The 25,941-nt window shown below is 40.8% G+C and overlaps 1 protein-coding gene across 1 annotated transcript in view; it reads right to left on the bottom strand.

The window, feature by feature from the left end:
- Positions 1–25,941, bottom strand: part of LOC145398469 (trans-1,2-dihydrobenzene-1,2-diol dehydrogenase-like) — an 88,806-nt gene that overhangs the window by 39,959 nt on the left and 22,906 nt on the right. Inside the window, exons 4-5 of the mRNA XM_080271349.1 lie at positions 21,125–21,252; positions 781–904 (exon numbers count right to left, since the gene is read on the bottom strand). Of these exons, the coding sequence (XP_080127475.1) occupies positions 781–904; positions 21,125–21,252 (252 nt within the window). The remainder of the gene's footprint in view (positions 1–780; positions 905–21,124; positions 21,253–25,941) is intronic.

Raw genomic sequence — 25,941 nt, 5'->3', positions numbered from 1 at the left:
TAGTGTGATGAGTAAGCATGGAAGTTTAGAGGATGAAATAATAAAACAGGGAAGAAAGGTTGCTGTTCCTTTGAAAGCAGTGATAAGAATAGGGAAGTGAAAATGGAAGTCACTGCACGATAGTATTCTGATACCAATTTTGACATTTGGAAGAGAATCTTAAACATTCTTGGAAAGACACAAATGGAGATTGAGAGCAGAGGAAATGAGTTATCTGCGAGGAGGATGTGGAGTTACATGGAGAGACAGCCTGACTAATGAGGAAGTGAAGAAACAGTGTGGCATGGATGTTGATGTGATAGAAAGCACCAGGAGAATTGCAGTTAGGTGGTTTGGCCATGTGGAGAGGATGGAGAGTAAGAGACTAATGACTAATGAGGAGAGTGTATGTGAGTGAGGTGGAGCAGGGGAGAGGGAGGGGCAGACAGGGGATGAGATGGAGGGCTGGAGTGGAGAGATATATAAGAGAGGGAGGGTGAGTTGGGGGAAGGGCAGGGGACAGGGCGACATGGAGGCGATTTGTTTGTAGCTACCCTTAATGGGATTAAGGTGTCTGGCTATAGATACATAACCATTTTGTAGTATGATCTTATATTTCTTTAACAATTACCTGGTTGCATCAACAACGTGGAAGAGGATACTGAGGCCTAATGCACAGAATAAATAACTAAGGAAGAAGCGTTACAGTTTCCCAAACGACTTACATTGCGGTCTTTATACATACGACCGCAAGGTACCAAAGACCTCGTAACCACGGTCAGTGCCGGAATATATACTAACCCCTGTAGTCATGTGACCTCCTGCTGTGATCTTCAGTGGTTTCTCTCCTCCCATGATGAAGGTAGCTAACTGAATGGGGTAGAATCCCATATCCAGGGTAACTCCTCCACCCAGTTCCTTTACCCTGAAAGAACAAGCAATATTCTGTATTAATACTATAACAGAAAAGTTGGAAGAATAAAATTAGGATAGTACATTGTAAGCGTGTGTTGCATGGAATAGTAAACGGAAACCTAGATGTGTGATGATGAAGACGTCATGCTATGCATGAACTATGGGACAGTATCTGGCAATAGATGTAGTTCTCTCATTTTAATCTGGTCCAGATTTTCGTCCCTTTCTTGCTTAGTCACGTATATTAATGACAGAAGACTCTGATTTCAGGGTAGCTCTACACTGAGTGGCAAACCAAATGATTTCCTGTAAACAAGGTAAGCATTTACAACGCTGGATGGTAACCTTATAACCAACCAATGCGTGATCTCTACATGGCAATAAGTGGGTTGGCGAGGGTTAGTGTCCCTTCCCGGAAAACAACTAACTAAAAAAACGAACAAGAAGCCTCGGACCAGGACTGACAAAAAGGTGACAACTAGGGACCAAACAAAGGACATGGTACAGACAGCTACTTTTTTTTTTTTTTTTTTTTAGGCTAGGAAGAAGGAACCAAAGGCCACGAGCCCGCAAACTGTTCCTTCCAAGTGAAAAACAAAATACAAGAGAGAGACAAATTCAAGATCCGATCATTTCGAGATGCCTGGACACACTGCGTTTGAAAGACTGGAGATCATAGCTAGCAGGAAATACAGACAGAGGGAGACACTTCCAGAGTTGACCTGTTGCATAAATGAAGGACTGGGAGTAACGGTTAACTCTTGCATTAGAGAGTTGGACAGAAAAGGGATGAGAGTTTGCTAATAGACGGGTGCTACACGCCCGTCGTAGAGGCGGAGGGATGCAAGTAGACAGTTCAAAGGACCAGTGACCATTGAAGTAGCGATAGAAAAGAGATAATGATGCAACAGTGCAGTCAAGAGACAAAGGTTGAAGGACGCCAGTAAGAGGAGGAGAGTTAATGAGAAGAAAAACCTTTGACTCCACCCTAATGAGAACAGCTGTATGTGGGAAGCCTCCCCAAACATGAGAGTTGTACTCTACACAGGGGCAGATAAAACCCGTGTATAAAGTCAACAATTGTGCAGGGGTAAAGAAGGAACTAGGTCATCTTAGCACACCTAATCACTTGGAAGCAGATTTTACAAGAGATGTAATATGATCTTTCCAAGATAAGTCCCGAGTGAATGAAACCCAAGCAATTTCAAGGATGATGCAGGATTAAGCTGAATATTATTAATCATTAGTGGGTACTCCTGTGAAGATTTTGACGGGTTGATAGGTGTAAGAAATGATTCTTTGATGCATTAAAAACAACAAGATTATTTTTACCACAGTCAGAGATACAAGCCAAGTCAGACATTGGGTGTGCCATAGCCTCATCCATTGTTTGTTGATGTAACTGCTGAGAAGGACGTTGTGGGAACCGAATGGAAAGGTGAAAGGTGGAGTCATCAGTGAACGAGTGGATAGGGTTAGATGTACAGCATAGAAGGTCATTGATGAATAAAAGGAAGAGAGCTGGTGATAGGACAGAGCCCTGAGGAACACCACTGTTGATAGATCTAGGAGAAGAAAGATGGCCGTCTACAACAGCGGCTGTAGAACGACCAGAAAGGAAGCTGTAGATGAAGGCACAGATAGAAGGATAGAAACTGTAAGAAGGCAGTTTGGAAATCAAAGATATATGCCAGACTCTATCGAAAGCCTTTGAGATGTAAAGTGAATTTGCAAAGGTTTCGCCAAAGTCCCGAAAGGAGCATGACCAGGAGTCTGAAAGGTAGGTGAGAAGATCGCCAGTGGAGCATCCCTGACGGAAACCATACTGATGATCAAAAAGAAGGTTGTGATAAGAAAGATTCTTTAATAATTTTTCTATTAAGAATTCAACCGAAAATTTTTGAGACACAGGATGTTAAAGCAATTGGACGCTAGTCAGAGGGTTGGGAATCGTCACCCTTCTTTGGGACTGGCTGAATGAAAGCAAACTTCCAGCAAGAAGGAAAGGTAGAAGTTGATAGAATAAGGCAAAAGAGTTTACCTAGGCAGGGTGTAAGTACAGAAGCACAGTTCTGGAGGACAACAGGAGGAACTCCATCAGGCCCATATGCCTTGTTAGTATTGAGGCCTGGAATGTAAGGGGTGTAAATGATGAGGTGGAAAAAAAAAAAAAAAAGAGAGAAAGACTGTCCAGGTGCTTGAGGGTGAAAAGTGGATGTATGTGGATTAACTGAAACTAAATGGTAGGTGAGAGTGAGAGACAATGGAAGTATGGATGGGGTATATGCACGGGAGCAGGTGAGAATGAGAGGGCAAGAAAAGGAGTGTGTATTGTTGTGAGTAACAGATGGAAGAATATAAGAGAGTATGGATCGGTTGGCTCAAGGACTATGTGGGTAAAATTGAAAGTTGGAATACAAGTGTTGGCGATTGTGTGCATGTACAGTATATGCCAACACAAGATCGTACAAACAGAGTGAGAGAAGAGTTCTAGACAAATGTGGAAGCATGCATGGAAAAGTTTGAAAGGAATGAGGGAGTGTTTTTGTCTGGAAATATGAATGGAAAAGTAGGGAATGTGAAGGTGGATGGAATAGTTGGTGAAAGGGGTGTACCTGCAGATTTGGATGAGATTGGCAGTGCTTTAGTGGACATTTGTGTCGGGAGGGGGTTGGTGATAGCCAATACCCTATTCAGGCACAAAATGATCCATAGGTATATGTGGCGAGTGATGAGAAGGGTGCGTGGTGAACTGAATGAACAGAAGGCAATGATTGATTACGTGTGTGTGGATGAAAGGATGAGAGAGTGTATAACGGATGCAAGAATATATAGAGGCCGGTGAAGTGGACTTTCTGACCACCATTTGGTGGTGGTCAGAATCAAGGTCCAAGTAAAATGGAGAATTGGAAGAAGGGAAGGACAGGAGGAAGTAGTTCATGAAAGGCGAGTAGAAGGATGCAAGAGAATGATAAAAAGGCACAATATAAAAGAGAAGTGGAGGAGCGATTGGGTAAATATGGATTGGAGCAGATGGGGAATGTGGAAGGTGTGTGCAAGATATTCACAGTAGAAATTTGTGCAGCATGTGAGGTGGTGTGTGGGTTGAAGAGAAGACGTAAGGGGGTGCAGGGAACAGCATGGTCAAATGAAAAGGTGAGAGAGGCTGTGGCACAAAAGAAGAAACCATATAATGAATGGATGAGAAACAGGGGCGTGGAAGAAATTGAGAGACGGAAGAGAGAGTTATATGTAGAGAGGAAGAGAGAGGTGAAAAGATTAGTAAGAGAGAAAGAACAGGGTGGATGAGGAATTTGGAAGAAATTTGAGTGAAAAGTGGAGGGAATGTAAGAAAAATGTTCTGGGAATATGTTAAGAGAGTTAGACAGGGTGCCAGAGAAGTTAGTTGGGGAGTGAAAGATAAAAATGGTAAATTACTAGTACACAAGGGAGAAAAAGTGAGCAGATGGAGAGGACACTTTAGATAATTGTTGAACATAGACAATGAAATTAACGCGAGTGTAAGTGGCTGGGGAATGGCTAGGAGAAGGAGGAATGTGAGAAGAGGGGAAGAAATCAGTAGGATGGAAGTTGTGAAAGCAATGAAGAAAGTTAAAATGGGGAAAGCCCCAGGAATTGATGAAGTGTGTGGTGAAATGATGAAGTATGGGGAAGAGATAGTTGTAGGATTGATGTGGAAGATGTGCAGATTGGCCTGGGAGGAAGGTAGAGTCCTGTAGGTCTGGAAGTCAGGTATATTCTTCCCCTGTACAAACGAAAAGGGGAAAAAGAAGTATGTGGTAATCACTGGGGCATTTATCTTCTTAGTGTAACAAGAAATGTATATGGTAGGATACTTATTGACAGTTAGGGAAATAACAGAGGAATTAGTTGGAGAAAAACAGGGAGGTTTTAGGAAGGGAAGTGATTGCGTACAGTAGATCAGATATTCATTCTTAGATCTTTAGTGGACAAGTTTCCTGAGAAGGAAAAGAAGTTGTATGCGACCTTCATGGCTTTGGAGAAAGCATATGACAGGGTGGATAGACAAGGATTTTGGAAAGTAATATGAATATATGGAGTAGATGGGAAGTTGCTCTAATGCCGTAAAGAGTATGTACGAGGGTGCTAAGGCTGCAATGCGTGTGGATAGTGAACTCAGTGAATTCTTCTATTTGAAGGCTGGATTGAAACAGGGATGTGTCATGTCTCCATGGTTGTTCAGTCTGTATGTGTATAGAGTTATAAAACAAATACAAGGTAGAGCAGTGGATGTTGGAGCGGCCCTAGTGAGAGAGGGCAGTGTTTGGAAACTCCCTGTACTGTTGTTTGCAGATGATACTGTGTTGTTAAGTGACGACGAAGGGGAGCTGCAAGGCTTGGTGGATGAGTTTGGGAGAGTGTGTAAGAAACGGAATCTAAATGTGAAAGTAGAGAAGAGTAAAGGTATGGTTTTCGAGAGAGAAGTCAGTGAATGTAAAGTGAGGTTGGATGAGGAGGAAATGGAAAATGTGAGTGCGTTTAAGTTTCTGGGTAGTGTGATGAGTAAGAATGGAAGCTTAGAGGGTGAAGTGCTTGAAAGGGATCAACAAGGAAGAAAGGTTGTTGGTTCCTTGAAAACAGTGATAAGAATGAGGGAAGTGAGCATGGAAGTGAAAAAGTTACTACATGACAGTATTATGATACCAACTCTAACGTATGGAAGTGAAGCTTGGACCTTGTTGGAGGGACAGAAGTCAAGAGTGAGAGCAGGGGAAATGAGTTATTTAAGAGGAGCATGTGGATTCACATGGAGAGACAGATTGACAAATGAGGAAGTAAATGAGCATTGTGGTGTGGATGTGGATGTGATAGGAAGAGTTAGGAGAAACAGACTGAGATGATTTGGCCATGTGGAGAGGATGGAGAGTGAGAGACTGACGAGGAGAGTGTATGTGAGTAAGGTGGAGGGGGAGAGGGGGAGGAAGAGGCCAACAATGAGGTGGTGGGATGGAATGGAGAGGTATATGAATGAGGGGGGAGTGAGCTGGGAGCACGGCAGTGAAATGGCTTTGGACAGAGAGACATGGAGGCGATTTGTGTGTGGCCACCCCTTACGGGATTAAGGCGTCGGGCAATAGATAGATAGATAGACAGAAGATAGTGCAACTACTCCACATACTTTACATAGAGTTCATTATAGAGCTATGCTCTTGTGTTAATCTCTTGGTGTTGCTCAACAGACAAGGTGGAGACTTAAAAATTTTAGGCCAAATTCTAGTGAAAAGATAATGGACAACATTATGGGCGTATGAGCCATTGATTCCGAGTTGTGAGCTGCCTGTGTTGAAGATGACGTGGCAACGTTTACAAGTCTGCTTGTCTGATACATCCCTTGAAAGAAAGCCAGATCTGTATAACAAAGCATAAAAAACGAATTCAGTTTCTTCATCACTTCCTGCTGTTAACATAATCATACAGCAATAATATGTGTAATATATGATCCATCCATTGCATTACCTTGTGGAACTGTGATCAAGTCGGCTTCAGCTTCGCCTAAAACATTTCACAAATCATTCGAGTACCGTTATGTTGTCAGTGAGTATGGGTAACACTGTCAGTCATCTTAAATTTATCAGTATCGATCAGCATATTTTTTTCGAATCTGTTTGTTTTTTTTACAGAAGCTTATTTTTCTGCGATTGTAAATTATTGGCAGGAAAGGTCAGTTATTTATTCCTTGTTTATCTAAGTTTTATGCCTCCACTCACGTGTGGTGGAGGAGACAATAAACGACTGGTCTGTCCATCCGTGCGTGCGTGGGTGTGTGCATGCGTCCGTCAATAAAACTTTTCTTGGCGAGATATCTCCTGAACCTATTGACAGATTTCCACCAAACTTTTGTAAATCATGCAGTATGAGGATAGGTCAGCTAAGTCAAGGGGTCAATGGTCAAGGTCATATGGGGTAGACTTTGATCATCCTTGTGGGTGGGTCCATAACATTATCGTCGTCACGATAACTCCTAAAACCATCACAAGACTTCCACCAAAACTTGTCAGTGATGGACGATGAGGACACAATGCACTGATTAGGTCAGTTGGGTCAAGGGATCAAAGGTCAGAGTCATATGCTGTCGACTGACTTCATGCTTGTGGGTGCGGTATCTCCTGAGCCCCCCAGCAAATTTTAACCATTCTGTTGTCAGTGATATGAGGCGCTCCGAATAAGAAGGGTGAAACGCGCCAAAATAAAAAACGTCAGAAAACGCAGTCAAACTTCGCTCAACTTCCAATAACCATAACTTCGTTATATACTAAGATAGAACATTGCTTTTAGTCTTAAAATGAGCGTGGATCATTGCCGATCATGACACTGGTATTTTTGTTTCGGTTGAATGTAACTATTAAGAACAGGAAAGAGAAATATTACGTTTTGTTAGCATCATCTGTTATGGTTTTGGAAGTTAGAGGGAAGTTTAACTGCATTTTCTGCTTGTAATGTATAAAGTATTGATGTTCCATCACTATTAATGATAAAAACCAAAAAAAAAAGTAAGCATAACCTCAATAGACTTCCCACAATAGTGAATAATGATGATGAAATAAGAAGGGACATTTGGGCCGACTCACGTCACAAACGCTCCGAGAGCGATCGCTATAAATACGCGCTGAGTATGCGCTGCCAGAACATCATTCTCAATGTCACTAAAGTTTCCTTCTTTCTTATTGTAATACTTTTAAAAGTATGGCCAAAACTCAAGTCATAATAATAATAATTACTAATAATGACACTACTAGTACTATTACTACTACTACTACTACTAATAATAATACGTGCTTCCCGCCAATATTCATTCTCAACGTCACTTCACTTACGTTTCCTTCTTTCTAATAGTAATACTAATAATTTGGGTAAAAACTTAAGTAATAATAGTACTAATAATGACACTACTAGTACTATTACTACTACTACTACTACTACTAATAATAATAATGACACCAAGAGGCAAGACAATCCGCATGTGTTAAGAACCCACTGGTTACTGTTCCAAAGTACTACTGCCTGTCGTAATACACCAATATTATTAATGATACTAATCCAGAAATACTATTATTAATAGTGTCGTAGCTGACTGAACCTACCCACGAGTAATAACACGGAATACACTTTAGTACTGCATGAGTAAACCAGTCTTACAGAAGGCATCAGTAACAATAATAATAACAGCATCATAACTATTATTACCTGTATTATTCTTCTTCTTCTTATTATTATTATTATTACTAGGGCTTGAATATCATTACCTGTATTGTACAGTAATACTAGTAAAATGTTATGGCTGTGATAATACTAATGATAGTAATAATAATAATAATAATAACAATAATAATAATAATAACAGTAAGTATTATTAATAATACAGTAATAATAAGTACTGCTATTACGATTATTATTATAATAACAATTTAACACTCACCAGTAATAGGTGAAGGCTGAAGTTCATGATTGTGTTATCCATGATGCATAAACAGTTCCAGGTCATCAACAGAAGAGGCATTCCATTAATCCATTCCATAATCCACTATCCCATAGAACGAGTGCTTGCTTAGGGTATGGCCTTCATCACCACTCGTATCACTTTCTTCCCGAGGACGTGATGGCCCTTGAACACTTTCCTCATGATCCAGCTGCTTTCCTGACATTTTTGGCACAGTTTGAATGAAGTTGCACTAGTATGTCAAGGGAAAAAAACAAAAAAGCTAAGAGCGTCCGTGCTAGCTCCGCAGCCGGGAACAAATCAAAAAGGGACTGTCATGGCCGCCCGCATACTGGGCTCCCATTGGCTGCAGGCAGTCACGTGATGGTAGCGGAGGTTCTCATTGGCTGATACAGCCCCCGCGCCACAGGACGAACGCACACAGGATACCCCGCCATTGTAATCCGGGTGGTTGCCCCAGGGAAGTCCCCAATAAGATAGGCGACTCGGCTTGGCTGGCGCCACTATTCTGACGGTACGAAAAGCCTCTCTTATTGGGATTTTCTCACTCAGCACGGAGTGCCTGCTGCACTGATGGTCGAGAGTATCACTTGGTTTTATGTGATTTTCTACCATATTTCCACTGGGAGAATGGACTTTTGTCCACTTCCACGTAAAAGTAGACACCTCAATACAGTGCTATACCACATAAAACGCACTTTGAGGGGGGTGGCGTGTTTCGCCCTTCTTATACGGAGGGCCTCATATAGTATGAAGGGATGATGAACTGATTAAGACAGCAAGGTCGAGGGATCAGAGACAGGGTCGATTTAGTCTACCTTTGTGGGAATGTGTCTGTAACACTATTGTGGGCATGGTATCTCGTGAACTCATTAACAGATATTCACCAGAATTTTGTCAGTGATGCAGTATAAGGAGTTGATGAACTGATTAGGTAATCTAGGACAAGGGGTCTAGGGTTAAGGCTATAGGGGGTTGACTTACTTTAGCCTTGTGGGCACACCTCCTGAACCCTTTAAAGGATTTGACCTGACTTTTGTCTGTGACACAGTATGAAGGGATGATGAAGTAATTAGGCCAGCTAGGAAGGGGTCAAAGGTCAAGGCCATATTGGTGTGGGAGCAATATCTCATGAACCCCTAAACAGATTTCAACAAAACTTTTGTCAGTGATACAGTATGAATGGAAGATGAAGTCATTTGGTGAGCAAGGTCAAGGGGTCAAAAGTCCAGGTCGTATGGATGTGGGTGCAATATCTCCTGAACCATCTTTTGTCAGTGATAGTAGACTGTAGCACCAGTCAAGCAGGGCAGTACTCCCAATGTGCATGGAAAGTTGATGACAGGGAGAGATGGAGCTCCCATTTCATCAGCCTTCAGGACTAGATCCTGACCATCCCCCTTTCCTGAACTTTTTCACTGTTTCAGTAACATAGAGAGTAGGCCAGCATGCTCTCCAAGATTCTTTTAACTGTCAACACCATACTACATGCACAGTACACACTACACTTTCTTTTCAAAATTAAAAAAGAAAAATGGCGGTATTCCAGCAAACCTCAGAGTCCCCGGGGGGGGGGGACATAAATACCCCCACCATCCGCCTCTCTCCCGGTGACGACTCAACAAGATTATTGGAACTACTGTCTGACTCACTCCTTCATTTCTGCAACATTCGTGGCCTTTCCTCTAAGTTTTGCTTTGTTGAGCACCACCTCTTCTCCTTTAAACCTCACCTTCTCTTCCTGACTGATACTCAGCTATCTGAGGCAACTGTCAGGAAACCCTTTTCTGTATCCTCCTACTTTCTCTATACTCATTTCAAAGCCAAAGGTGGTTGCTGTGAATATGTACACAATGACTTATCTTGCTCTCATGTTCCTGAACTTTATTCTTCTGAATTTTCAACTCTCTGGCTTTAGCTTTCTTGTCATTCTCTGACTAAATATATCTGTACTGTTTATTTATCCCCCAATTCTACTGACTGTAAAAAATTTTTCGACTATCTTACTTCCACGATCGAACACATTCTATCCAGCTCTCCTTTCTCTGAAATCTCCATTCTAGGAGATTTCAATGTTCACCACAACCTTTGGCTCTCCTCTCCTTTCATTGATCCACCTTGTGAACAAGCCTACATCATTTCTATCCTTAACCCGCCTCATCCCGACCACTTTTCCACCACTGACTCCCCCCAATCCCGACCATTTTTGGAAAAAAAAATTTTTGGCCCAAACCTCCGCTTTTGGTGAGAAACATCGAAAAATCATAAAGAAATCGCTCACCTGAGGTTTAAAATACTCGATACAGGTAGCAGTACCTCCTCACCTTACTGTGTTTTCTATCAGGCTGGCTCCAAAGAAAACGAGTTCTATGGGAGTGTAACCATTCCACACCACTCATAAACGGTATTTATTTATTTATTTGGTACGAATTTATATGTAATACAAGAGAATATTGGTTTTCACACAGTAATATAGACAATATAAGCACTGTTTCACTCATGAAACACATCAACATACCTGACCTTTTTTGGCGACATTACCTGATCATCATTTCTGACTGTTTCTTCCTCTAATGCTATGTAAAGTTTGTCCTCCACATTGACATCGATTGGGGAATCACTCTGGCCCTGAACTTCGTAGCGTGGCATGATATGGCTTTACTGGCCAGGTCACTGGTAACAGGTGAATTGCTAAGACAATGGCATGCAGGGGGGGGGAGGTCATGCTGGGTATGGCATTGTCCCTGCCTGGCATCTTGTAGAGGAAGGTGTCCAGTGTATACGTACCAAAAATCACTCGCGAAAATTGAAAATTGTGCAAATTAGGGACCTTGCAATTGATTCGCGTTTATGAACATCAACGGGATTGGCAGTGACAAAATATGTGGACGTTAATTCACGTCGACAGGACGCCGCAGGTTAATGACCTAGAGCAGCTTGTACAGCACCCTACTTGTATCTCTGACCACTTTGGAGAGAGCTCCAACATATTTGACCTCTTCCTTACAACTAATCCTTCTGCTTACACTGTTAATCTTTCTCCTCCATTGGGCTCCTCTGATCACAACCTTATTACAATATTATTGCTCTGTACAGCCTGTGGACCCTCCAAAGAAAAGTTGACTGTGGCATTTTGGAGCTGCAGATTGGGAAGTCCTCAGGCAGAACTTCTTTGATTTTCCATGGAATGATTATTGCTTCCATGCCCGGGAGCCATCTGATTGTACCTTGTGCATTACGGAGGTTATTCTCTCAGGCATGGAAGGATACATCCCCTTCTCATATTCATTGACTAATGCAAGAAAGCCTTGGTTTAATCACTATCTATCTATCTATCTATAGCCCGACGCCCTAATCCCGCAAAGGGTGGCCGCAGACAAAACGCCTCCAAGTCACTCTGTCACCCACCATTTGACTCCCCTCCCCCCAACTCACCCCCCCCTCCCTCATATACCTCTCAACTCCATCCCTCCACCTCATCCTCGGTCTACCCCTCCCTTTCCCTCCCTCCACCTCACCTACATACACCCTCTTAGTCAGTCTTTCATTCTCCATTCTCTCCACATGTCCAAACCACCTCAGTGTATTTCTCCTAATCTTTTCAACCACATTCACATCTACCCCACAGCGTTCCTTCACTTCTTCATTCGTCAACCTGTCCCTCCACGTCACTCCACATGCTCCTCTCAAGTAACTCATTTCCACTGCTCTCACTCTTGACTTGTTCCCCTCTTGCAAGGTCCACGCCTCGCTTCCATACGTCAGGGTAGGGATCACAATACCATCATGCAGTGACTTCTTAACTTTCATACTCACCTCCCTCTTTCTCATCACTGCTTTCAGTGATGAGAAATAGGGAGGTACCAGAGTCGACCCACCCCTGAATCACATTTGTTTTATGTTTCTGCCCGCAATCGTGCTAATTCTGTTGTTTGCTCTGCTAAAAATAAATTCATCCATACTAAATGCTCTCAAATCTCTAACTCGAATTCTTCGCACTCCTTCTGGCACCTTGCGAAAAACCTTTCTAACAGCTTTACCTCTTCATCCTTACCTCCTCTTTTCTATTCTGATAGCTCTGTATCTCTTTCTTCTACTGATAAAGCAGATCTCTTCACTCAGACTTTCTCCTCCAATTCCACTTTACATGATACCAGTGCTGTTCCTCCATCACTTCCCCCCCCTGACTTCCTCATGGCTGACATTAAGCTTTCTTCAGCTGATGCATTTTCTGCCATCACTGGCCTCAGTAGTAACAAGGCATATAGGCCTGATGGAGTCCCTCCTCTTGTCCTCAAGAACTGTGCTTCTGTGCTTACACCCTGCCTAGGCAAACTCTTTTGCCTTTGTCTATCAACTTGTACCTTTCTCTCTTGCTAGAATTATGCTCTCATTCAGCCAGTCCCAAAGAAGGGTGACCATTCCCAATGCTCTAACTATGGTCCAATTGCTTTAACATCATGTATCTCAAAAGTTTTCAGTTCAAGTCTTAACAGTAAACTTTTAAAGCATCTTTCCTATCACCACCTTCTTTCTGATCGTCAGGATGGGTTCCGTCAGGAACACCCCACTGGCGATCTTCTCACTTACCTTTCAGACTCATGGTCATCCTCCTTTCGGGACTTTGGCAAAAGCTTTGCTATTGCACTTGACATCTCAAAGGCTATCGATCGAGTTTGCCATAAATCTTTTATTTCCAAACTGCCCTCATACAGTTTCTAGCCTTCTATCTGTGCCTTCATCTATAGCTTCCATTCTGGTCGCTCTTTAGCCACTGTTGTAGACGGGCATCATTCTTCTCCTAGATCTATCAACGATGGTGTTCCTCAGGGCTCTGTCCTATCACCAACTCTCTTCCGTTTATTCATCAATGACCTTCTAAGCTGTACATCTAACCCTATCCACTCGTATGCTGATAATTCCATCTATCACCTTTCCCTTTGGTTCCCACAACGTCCGTTTCAGCAGATACTTCAACGAACGAGGGATGAAGCATTGGCACACCTAATGTCTGACTTGGCTCGTATCTCTGACTGGGGTAAAAATAATCTTGTTTTTAATGCATCAAAGACTCAGTTCTTACACCTATCAACCCGACAAAATCATCCACAGGACTCCCCACTAATGTTTAACCCCTAAACCGCGGGCTTGTTTTGCTTAGACTTGCGGCTCCCGCAGGCATATTCGCGCTCCGACACTCTCTAAAAATATTTGCCAAAAATCAGTTATTAGTCCAAGAGTATTAAAAATAAATATGCGTATGGCACGTACCTTCAGCTTTCTCCTGGGATGTTTGTTGAGCCTTCGTCGAGTACCGTAGGACTTGTGGAGACCTCTGAAGTTGGGTAACGAAGTCTCCACTTTACACTTCCCAACAACCCGTCATATGATTACCACAGCCAGATATTATCACTAGAAACACTATTCTATGATTCTCAAATAGCTTGGAATCCATACTCAAAAAAAAAAAAACACTGTGAAAGCAATGAAAATTACGAGGGCGTATGACCTTCCCACTTGTGATCGTTCGCCGCTGGTGTTCTGTCATTTATTATTCATCAAACCCCTCACACTTTTTATTTCTATTACTATATAACACTTATATATATCTTTATCCATAAGTTTCCTTCAGTAATAGTACTTTATTGTCACTGTAGGCATTCAATTTCTCTATCAGTAAAAACGTAGCATTCACTTCTCGTCCTGTATACTAGTGTTGAGAGTGAATGTCACTTTCACCTTCAGTTTCATAACTCATAATATTCATACATGCTAGAGTGAACCTTTCACTTTCATTACTTCTAGTATATATACTTGCATTCTGATAATACTACTCATTTACATTTCTATTTACATTCTCTATATTATTTACATTATTTACACTTTTATTTTATTTACACTGTGTTAGGCACTGTCACTTGCAGTAACTTATAAAACTATTTTCCACTGTTCACTTATATTTACATTCATTACTTTCACTTGTTGTTTACACATTATTTACACATTATTTACATTTCCACTTGCACTGTTTTACTCACCAGAAAGAATGTAGTCACTCTCTATCATTTGTCAGCCATTTACCTCTTTCCACACGAGGTTTAGTAGGGGGTAGAGGTCACAGGGCCCTTTGCATGGGGCTAAAAGGCAGCAGAATTTGACAGGCGCGAATCCGACGTGGTTTCACCTTGAAAGATGACAGTAAACTGATACTGGTGGCCTGCCTAGGGGGAGAGCAATACTGCCAAAGTAGGCCTTATGACAGCTGCTAATATATAGCTACGAAATGATTGGCAGCAAATCTAGACAATACATAATAAATTAGGCAGTTCCAGGTAAATGTAAATATCACTTAGGCTTCTCCCTTCCCTCCTTATATATATTTTTATTACAACAATAGTTTATACAGCATATTTCAAGAGGAAATAAACAGCAAAAATTAGCGAACGAGTGCATGTGAGGTGTTGTCAGGTGATAATTAGCCAATTCCAGGTGTATGGCACTATCAATTACCTTATTTCTTTTTTGTATATATTATTTAGTATAAGAATAGAGCATAGGGCTTATTTCAATGGATGAAATCAGTGGAAAATTCATGGGAAGATTTACTTAGCATAGAATACAGTGTGGTGGCCTGGAATAATTAGGTAGTTCCAGGTGAATGTAAATATCACTTAGGTTTCTCCCTTCTCTCCTTATATATATTTTTATTACAACAATAGATTATAAGGCATATTTCAAGGGGAAATAAACAGCGAAAAGTAGCGAACGAGTGCACGTGAGGTGCTGTCAGGTGATAGTTAGCCAATTCCAGGTGTATGGCACTATCACTTACCTTATTTCTTTTTTGTATATATTATTTGGTATAAGAATAGGGCATAGGGCTTATTTCAATGGATAAAATCAGTGGAAAATTCCAGGGAAGATTTACTTAGCGTAGCGCGGCCGGGCAGGCGAGAGGAGAGGGTAATGGAGGGGAGGTAGGGAGGGGAGTCAAGAACAGGGAGAAATGGCTAAATTGTCAACAATGGATGGGAGTACAGATGAGATTAGGAGTGCTGACTAGTGTTGGACATTGGCAGCACTGATAGATGATACAAGCCACCACTTGAAAGCCCGGGCGAATTCAAAATAACACAGAATCACAAAAATGACGCCCCGCGGTATGATCCCTTGTTCCCATGCATCACGAAAGTAACGCCCCGTGGTTAAGGGGTTAATGATATCCAGCTAAATCCTGCATCATCCTTGAACATGCTTGTTTTTCATTCACTTGGGACTTATCTTGGACAGATCATATTACATCTCTTGTAAAATCTGCTTCCAAGAGATTAGGTCTGCTAAGCTGACCTTGTACCTTCTTTACCCCTGCACGGTTGTTGACATACACAGGTTTTTTTCACCCATGTGTGAAGTACAACTCTCATATGTGGGGAGGCTCCCCACATGCAGCTCTTCTCAACAGGGTGGAGTCAAAGGCTTTTCATCTCATTAACTCTCCTCCTCTTACCCTCTTAAACCTCTGTCTCTTCGCTGCACTGTTGCATCTTTATCTCTGTTCTATCGTTACATCCATTGTCACTGCTCCTCTGAACTGTCTGCTTGCATTCCTCCACATGTACGATGGGTGTGTAGCACCTGACTGGCCACAAACTCTCATCCCTTTTATGAACAACTCTCCAATGCAAGAATTAACTGTTATTCCCAGTCCTTCATTTATGCAACAGGTCAACTCTGGAACTATCTCCCTCTGTCTATATTTCCTACTTCCTATGATCTCCAGTCTTTCAAAAACATTGTGTCCAGGCAGCTCGAAATGAATGGATCTTGAATTTGGCTCTTTTTTGTATTTCTTGGAAGGAACGGTTTGTGGGCTGCTGGCAATTCATTCCTACTTCCTTGCATTAAAAAAAGGTGTCAATAGTCAAGGTCATATGGACTTGGACACAGTATGAAGGGATGATGATATAATTAGGTCAGCTAGATCAAGGGGTCCAAGGTCAAAGTCATATGTGTGTGAGCACAATATCTCCATAAAACCTTCGATGGATTTCGACCAAAGTTTTGTCAGTGCTACAATATGTACGGATGGTGAACTGATTAGATTAGTAAGCTCAAGGGTTCAAAGGTCAAGGTCATATGGATGTGTGCAAGATACTTCTGGAACCCCTGGACAGACTTTGACCAAAATTTTTCCAGTGATTCAGTATGAAAGGATGATTATCTGAATGCAGCAAGGTCAACAAGTCAATGGTCAATGTCATACGGTGTGGGTACGATATCTCCTGAAGCCCTGAACAGATTTCAACCAAAATTCTGTCAATGATACAAGCTGAAGAGATGATGAACTGATTCGCTCAGCAAAGTCGAAGGGTCAAAGGTCAAGGTCATATAGATCTGGGTGTAATATCTCCTGAACTCCTTGACAAATTTTGACCCAATTTTTTCAGTGTAACAGTACAATGACACAGTATGATGAGACGATGAACTGAATAAGTCAGCAAGGTAAAGGGGCCAAAGGTCACTGTCATATGGATGTGGATGCAATGTCTCCTGAACCCCTTGACTGATTTTGACCAAACTTTTTTTTTTTTTTTTTTTTTTGTGATACAAAATGGAGATGTGACGAACTGCTTAGGTCAGCAAGGTCGAGGTCAAAGGTCAAGGTCATATGAGGTCGATTTAGTTTACATTAATTTAGCCTCCTTTCAACCCACACTGAGCCCTGTCATGGAGGTTGTATGGCAGGTCCATGTGCAAGGCTTTACAGAGGCATACTGAGTATTATTATGAGTCAACATCTCGGGGCCTGAGTTCTCAGGTTTTTTTAAGTCTCCTCCTTCCTAGGGCTGAGGAGACATTAAGTGATTAGTCTGTCCGTCCATGCATGGGTGCTTGCATACATACGTACATCTGTAACTCAATTCTGGTCACAGTATCTCCTGAACCCATCAACGGATTTCCACCAAACTTATGCCAGTGATGCAGTATGAGAAGATAATGAACTGATTAGTTGAACTAGGTGAAGAGATTGAAGGTCAAGGTCATGAATGGTCACCATAATTTATTCTTGTGGGTGTGACAACTCCTGAATCCCATGACAGATTCTGAGTAAACTTCTGTCAGTTATACAGTATGAAGGGATAATAAACTGATTAAGTTTGCAAAGTCATGGGGTAAGAGGTCATGGTCATGGAGTTGACCTATTTTATCCTTGTTGGCATGTACCCATAATGCTATTGTGGTTGTTTTATTATCTCCAATGGATTTCCACCAAAGTTTTGTCAGTGATGCAGTATGAGATGATGAACTAATAATAGGTCAGGTAGGTCAAGAGTTCAAAGGTGAAAGTCACACGGGGTCAACATCATATTTTTTTATGCTAGAGAAGGGACCAAGGACAATTGATCCCTCCAAGAAAACGACAACAACAAAGAGTGCCAAATTCAAGACCGTTCAAGATACCTGGACACACTGCGTTTGAAAGACTGGAGATCATAGGCACTAGGAAATACAGACAGAGTAAGACAGTTCCACAGTTGACCTGTTGCATGCATGAAATACTGGGAGTAACGGTTACAGTAACTTTTGCACTAGAGACTTGGACAGAAAAAGGATGAGATTTTTGTTGCTAGAAGGGTGCTATGTGCCTGCTGTAGTGGTGAAAGCACGCAAGCAGAAAGCACAGAGAAGCTGTGACCACTGAAGTAACGATGCAAAGGAGATAAAGATGCAACAGTGTAGTGAAGAGACAGAGGTTAAAGAGAGCCATTGTGAAGAGAAGAGGTGATGAGATGAAAAGTCTTTTATCCCAGCATGTTGAGAAGAGTTGTATGTGGGGAACCTCCCTACACATGAGAGTTGTACTCTACACGGGTGAATAAAATCTGTGTATATAGTCAACAACTCTGCAGGGGTAAAGAAGGCACGGCGTCAGCTTAAGACACTTAATCTCTTGGAAGTAGATTTTACAAGAGAGGTAATTTGTTTTTTCCAAGATAAATCTCGAGAGAATGAAACCCCAAGTATGTTTAAATATGATCCTGGACTGACCTAGATATTGTTAAAAAGTAGAGGGAGCTCCTCCCTAAGACTTTTTGTGATTGACAGATGTTAGGACAGATAATATCGTTAAAAAATTAGAGAGAACTCCGGCAGAAGGTTTTGTCTAACTGATAGATGTAAAAACTGAATTTTTGCTGCATTAAAAACAAGATTACTTTTACCCCAATCAGAGATATAAAGCCAAGTCAGACATGGTATGCCATAGCCTCATTCCTTGTTTCCTGAAGTAACTGCTGAGATGCATGCTGTAGGAAGTGAATGGAAAGATGAAGGGTTGAGCCATCAGCATTTAAGTGGATAGGATTAGATGTGCACCTTTGATGGTCACTGATGAATAAAATGAAGAGAACTAGTGATAGGACAAAGCCCAGAGAAACACCTTATTGATAGCTCTAGGAAATGAGTGGTGGCCGTCTACAACAGAAGCTCTAAAACAACCAGAAAGCAAGAGAGAGATGAAAGCACAGATAGAAGGATAGTAACCATAACAGGGTAGTTGGGAAATTGAGTATTTATGCCAGACTCGACCGAAAGCCTTTTAGATGTCTGGTACAATCGCAAAGCTTTTGCCAAAGAGTCGAAAGGAGGATGACCAGGAGTCTGAGAAGTAGGTGAGAAGATCGCCAGTGGAGCGTCCCTGGTGGACACCATAATAACGATTAGAAAGAAGGTTGTGATAGGAAAGATGCTTTAAATTTTTTTAATAGACTCAAAAATTTTTGAAATACAGGATGTTAATGCAATTGGGCTATAGTTACAAGGACGGGATCTGTCGCCCTTCTTTGGGACACACATAATGAGAGCAAACTTTCAGCATGAAGAAAGTGTACAAGTTGATAGACAAAGGTGAAAAAGTTTACCTAGGCAGGGTGTACACACAGAAGCACAGTTCTTGAGGACAACAATAGGGACCCCATCAGGCTCCTATACCTTGTTAGTATTGAGGCCAGTGATGGCAGAAAATACATCAATTGAAGAAATTTTAATGTCAGCCATGAGGAAGTCAGAGGAGGAACAGCACCGAAATCTAAGGTGGAAGTGAAGGAGAAAGTCTGAGTAAAAATTTCTGCTTTATCACTAGAAGAAATAGCTATCATCAGAGTGGAAAAGAGGAGGGAAGGATTATGAGGTAAAGTTGTTAGAAAGGTTTTTGGCAAGGTGCCAGGAGCGGGGAGAACCCGAGTTGGAAATTTCAGAGCATTTACTTTGAATGAAATCATTTTTTGCAGAGCGAAGAACAGACTTAGCATGATTCCGGGCAGAAACATAAATGGGATAAGATTCAGGGATGGGTTGGCTCTGGTACCTTTTGTAGTCTTTCTCCTTGTTGTGGACAGCATTAAAACATGTGTGATTAAACAAAGGTTCTTTTGCAGTAGTCAAAGGATATGAGAAAGGAATGTATGCTTACATGCCTAGGAAAATATCCTCCGTATTGCTCAAGGCACACCCAGATGGCTCTCCGCCATGGAATCGATCATTCTGGGGAAAATCAAAGAAGTACTGCCAGAAGACCTTTAATCAGAATAATAAGACAGGTTAAGGGGATAAGGTAATGATTGGAGGAGGCCAACGGAGAGAAAAGATTAACAGCATAAGCAGAAGGATTATTATTGTATGTTGGAACCCTCTCCAAGGTGGTGTGGGATACGGGTAGGGTGCTATACCATCAGCTCTAGGTCATGAAGCATAGAAAAATGTAGGCTTGCTCACCAGGTTGATCAGCATAAACAGAGAGCCAAAGGTGATGGTGAACACCGAAATCTCTTAGTAGGGAGATTTCAGAGAAAGGAGAATTTGATAGGATGAGTTCCATCTTAGAAATAAGATAGTCAAAGAAATCTTCATAGTACAGTTAGGGGTTAAACAAACAGCACAGATATATTTAGTCACAGAGTGACAGGACAGCCGAAGCCAGAGAGTAGAGAATTCAGAATATTCAAGTTCAGGAACAAGAAGGCAAATATGTTGTTTTATACATATTCACAATAGCTACCTTTGCCTTTGAAATGAGTTTAGAGAAAGTTGGAGAATACAGAAAAGAGTTTGCAATCAGTCACCTCAGAAAGCCGAATCTCAGTTAGGAATAGAAGGTGAGGTTTAGAGGAGGAAAGGTGATGCTCAACAGAAAGTTAGAGGAAAAGTTAGAGGAAAAGCCGCGAAAGTTGCAGAAATGAAGAAGTATATAAGTCAGACGGTGGTTCCAGGCATGTTGTTTGGCACTCACCAGGTGAGGGCAGATGGTGGGGGATTTGACAGTCCTCTCCCCCCCTCCCCAGGGACTCCGAGGCCTTGTTATGAAATACCACTCTTCTTTTTCTAATCCTTGTGGGCATGATAACTTCAGAACCTCTTGACGGATTTCGACCAAGCTTTTGTCAGTCATAGAGTATGAAGAGACAATGAACTGATTAGGTCAGCAAGATGATGGAGGTAGTATAGCAAGTCTGTGAACAAGGCTTGGCGAAGGCATACAGAACAGAGTTTGGCACTGAAAACTCAGGGCCTGAATTCTCGGTGTTTCATTATGAATATTATTGTTATTATTATTATTATTATTATTATTATTATTATTAATATTATTATTATTATTATTGCTCATGTTATTACTCTGAGGGGCAGGTTCAGATTCCCTCCTCCCTCAAATCTACCACTGAGCACTTATCTACTTGGGGTGGCTCTACTCACTCGCTTCTTGGATTGTGCTTGACGTCGATGCCTATATTGGTCATGATGTGCCGCACTTCCCCGATCTCTCCAGCCTTAATCCTACGCTGCATCTCTTTATAAGCTGGGAAGAAGCGTGTCCAAGCTGCCTGAAGAGAGTTAGAGATAAGGTCTTATTTTAATGGTTTTCTGTATTTTGTTACACATCTTACTTAGAGATCCATTCTGTACACTGTACACTAATGTCCTCTTGTATGTTATTGATGCATACTAGGTCCGTACAGAAAGGACATAAATTACATATGAGAGAATGATTCAGTGCTAAATACAAAATCTGTGGCAAAGAAATGGACTCTACGAGGCCTCAAATGTCACTTAGAATAATGTCCATCAAGTGATTCTTCTCAGGACTGCTAATAACTTACCGCTTCAGAAATGTCAGTGATGTATGTTTAATAATATTTTCTTGGAAAGTTCGTGGCCGATGTATTTATAACAACATTTTGAAGCTACCACAAGTCTGAACAGATATTGATGTACAGGGTTAGATTTCTCAAGCATATTTACAATCGATTCCCTTTCGTTACTCTGGATATTATTTGTAGGAAGAACGAGACATAAAATGATTCCTAACCCTCCCGCTCTTGTTCTTTGTGCAAACTTTGACTTCGTAATGAAAATTATCGTGTAATTAAGATTTGTTTGTGTAGCTAGAATAAGGTGAGTGGGGGTAACAGAATTTTCTCGTTTCTCTAATTTTTCTGCAAAGACAGGCATAAGTTATGACAGTTAATTTATCGTAATATGTTGGAGTATCCCTCGCCAGAACACAGCGCATCTTCCCAGCAATGTCTGGGGTCGGTTTGATAAGATCTTAACCAATTCATGAGATAAACAAGTCCCCATAACATTTAGATAGCACCATTAATCATTGCACGCGTCGTATTCATGAAGTAATTTGTAGCTGTGTAAGTAAAGATAAAGGACTAAACAAACAATCTAGTACGTAACTGAACCTCAAGAACTTTTATGAAAAGTCCTGGGTATTCTCTTCGCTCCAAAGCGTACTGTGCCACTTCCATAAAATAGTCACACAGGTCTGTAAACTTAGTCATTTAAAATTGGCTTAATTCTGAATAGTTATTTTTCGCTGCATTTATTAACAAAAAAAAAAAAAAAGTACATTTAGAATGCTTCTATCAAATCACATTTTAATACAAAATCAAAAATATACAAAATTTAGCAAATTATCTATAAAATAGTTCTAAACTGAAAATGAATACGTAAAAGAAGCAACACTATTTATTCCATAACTCGCATATGCCTTCTCCAGTCTTTGTATTTTTTTTTTTTTTTTTTGGGGGGGGAGCGCAGAAACTTTATTTGGTGGCCAACCATTTGTGCACTTTTTCAGGTGTGTCCTATGAATCATCCAGCAGTATTCCGCGATCATACTGACATCCCAACGTCCCTGGTACCTTCTTTACAAGTCCTTGACATCCTGATGGAATCTTTAACCCTATTCTTCACTCACCACTCTACAATTTTCGGGAAAAAATACGAATTACGAATCTAAAAATGTAAACTTTTAAACTCCTGAAGCAACCCAACTCCTTGAATCAGAGAAATTACCAATATGCCGGGAATCGAACCAGGGACTCTCAGGTGAGAGCCAGGCAGCATACCACTACAGGTTCTCTCTCCAACTCCTTGAACTTGATCAACAAATTTAGTTTTTTTTATCTGGATCTTTATTTAACCTAAAAACTTCAGAAATTACTTCTTTGAAAGATACCCAAACTTCTCGTTCCCCGTCGTTCACCTCACCATCAAATGCTGCACCAGAAATCATTTTCCTAAAATCATTTCCAGTATATAAGCCCTCTTTCAATTTAGCTTGAGACAAACCAGGAAGATTTTGGCACAAATACATAAAGCAGGCTCCATATTTTGACATGGCTTGGGCAAACTGCTTCACTTACCCAAGCTTCATATGAAGGAGTGGTAGCAGTATTTCATCAGGAATCACCAAACTAGGTCTGAGGATGTTTTTGGGACCAGCCTGTGGATTTTTTTCTATTTAGCCATTGCTTCTGAACCCAGTGTAAGTCTTTGGCTCTGCTGTCTCACTCACAGAGAAAACATGGTAATTTTGTATACCCTGACTGCTGACCCAGTAAGATAACGGAACTTCCAGGTCCCCACATAATTATGAACCATCGACATTTATTGTGGTTGATTCCCTCGAGAAGATTTGCCAAATCCTGGTACGTTTCTTTTAAATGAACAGAATGAGCAACAGATATTGATGCATATTTATTACCATTATGAAGAAGTGCCCCTTTCAAGCTTTTTTAAAATGAATCTATTAATAGTCTTCTGCATTATACTCTCTGCCAAGTTTCTGCACTAGGCCACTTACGCTAGAGCAATAAACCAAGGATTCATCTTTCTTGAAATATGGTGCAAACACTTTTTTTCTCTTCTATTTCAGGTTCCAAGAGAAAATTGTGTCTGGATGTAGTAAGTTTTCATCTTGTAATCGGGACCCCAAGAGCTTTGCAGCATCTCTGGGGAGACCCAGGTTTCTTATAAAATCATTAAATTCATCCTGAGAGAATGGCAGTGGCTCGTTGCTTGAAAACGTTGGGACAAGTTTTTCATCGTCTACTGGAACAACTTTCTTCCTCTCAGTGAGTTTCTATAATAATCGACCCTAGGGTGGTGTAGGGACTGGTAGATCAGCTCCATGTGGTACAGGTCTTGTTGCTGACAGAAGATAACGATAAACAATTTCTTTCTGATTCTGTTTTGTTGTATCCTTGAATTTTGCACAAATATAACAACCGTTACTAGGATTTTGGAGTTCTCTCCATATCATCGGAACACCAACAGCATGAGCCTTCTTTTTACATTTTGTCCACTATCTTAGTTCCTCAGCACAGACAGAGATGACACTGTGAGAGGCCTACATTTTGTCCTGGTCACCAAGTTTTATTCCAAAGCAGACAAAATATGGTTTGTAAACAAACCATATCATGCTCTGTCCCTGTTATTTCATTTCAATATTTCCACATATGCAGCAAAAACGATCAAGATTGTTCAATCAATCTCTAGACGCAACAATATGATCATTAACAGTAGAAAACAAATAAATTACCTGTAATGAAATAAAGTTTAAAAAATAGCACTGCTCCTTCAATAAAAACACCACGATTTTCTATAAATATCACTGCGATAAAAACAAACAAACAAATGCTCCACCAAAAGTAATTTGCAAGTGCATTAGTCAGCTGAGTCACACTGAAAATGTTTGCTGGACTCTAATATTGGTATGACTCATCACTGTGTTGTGTTCCAGCTATATTCTGACTTAATATCAAATTAACCCCTAAACTGCAGGGTTGTTTTGGCTCTCCTTGCGTGTCCCGTGGGGGTATTCGTGCTCCGACTGACTTTGTAAAAATATTTGCCAAAAATCAGCTATTAGTCCTAGAATATTATAAATATATATGCTTATGGCACATACCTTTAGCTTTCTCCTGGGATGTTTGTTGAGCTTTCATCGAGTAGCGTAGGATTTGTGGAGACTTCTGAATTTGGGTAACGAAGTCTCCACTTTACACCCCGTAATATGATTACCACAGCCTCATAATATCACTAGAAACACTATTCTATGATTTTCAAATAGTTTGCAATCCATACTCAAAAAAAAAAAAAAAACTGTGAAAGCAATGAAAATTACGAGTGAGTACCAGCTTCCCACTTGAACTCGTTTGCCGCTGGTATTCTCTCATTTATTATTCATAAAAACACTCACACTTTATATTTCTATTATTATATAACATGTATATATATCTGCAGTCTTTATCCATATGTTTCCTTCAGTCATAGTAGTTTATTGTCACTGTAGGCTTTCAGTAAAATATGTAGCATTCACTTTCTCGTCCTGTATATTAGCGTTGAGAGCGAATCTGTCACTTTCACTTCCACTTTCATAACTCATAGTATTCATACATGCTATAGTGAAACTTTCACTTTCATTTCTCCTAGTATATATACTCATATTCTTATATTACTACTCATTTACATTTCTATTTACATTCTCTATCTTATTTACATTATTTATATTTCTATTTTATTTACACTGTGTTATGCACTGTCACTTGCAGTAACTTATTAAACTATTTTCCACCGGTCACTTACATTTACATTCATTGCTTTCACTTGCTGTTTACACATTATTTACATTTCCACTTGCACTGCTTTAGTCACCAGAAAGATCGTAGTTACTGTCCATAATTTTCATTGATAAATTAGCCAGTTCACGTTCCACAGCAGTCACTTACCCCTTTACCCCTTTCCACACGAGGTTTAGTAGGTGTAGAGGTCACAGGGCCCTTTGCATGGAGCTAAAAAGCAACGGAATTGGACAGGCGCGAATCCGACGTGGTTTCACTTTGAAAGACGACAGTAAACTGAATGCTGTGGTGGCCTAGAGGTAGTGAAAGGCTGCCAATGTCAGCGTGGTGACAGCTGCTAATATAAGCGCTATGAAATGATTGGCAGCAAATCTAGACAATACATAATAAATTAGGTAGTTCCAGGTGAATGTAAATATCACTTAGGCTTCTCCCTTCCTATATATTTCTATTACGAGAATAGATTATGCAGCATATTTCAAGGGGAAATAAACAGCGAAAATTAGTGAACGAGTGCACATGAGGCATTGTCAGGTGATAATTAGCCAATTCCAGGTGTATGGCACTATCACTTACCTTATTTCTTTTTTGTATATATTATTTGGTATAAGAATAGGTCATAGGGCTTATTTCAAT

Source organism: Coenobita brevimanus, chromosome 5, assembly GCF_032717465.1.
Source record: "Coenobita brevimanus isolate Jiangsu-jjx chromosome 5, ASM3271746v2, whole genome shotgun sequence".
Classification (NCBI taxonomy): Eukaryota; Metazoa; Arthropoda; class Malacostraca; order Decapoda; family Coenobitidae; genus Coenobita; species Coenobita brevimanus.
The sequence above is the reverse complement of the archived record's forward strand: the minus strand, read 5'-3'. Positions and strand labels throughout refer to the sequence as shown.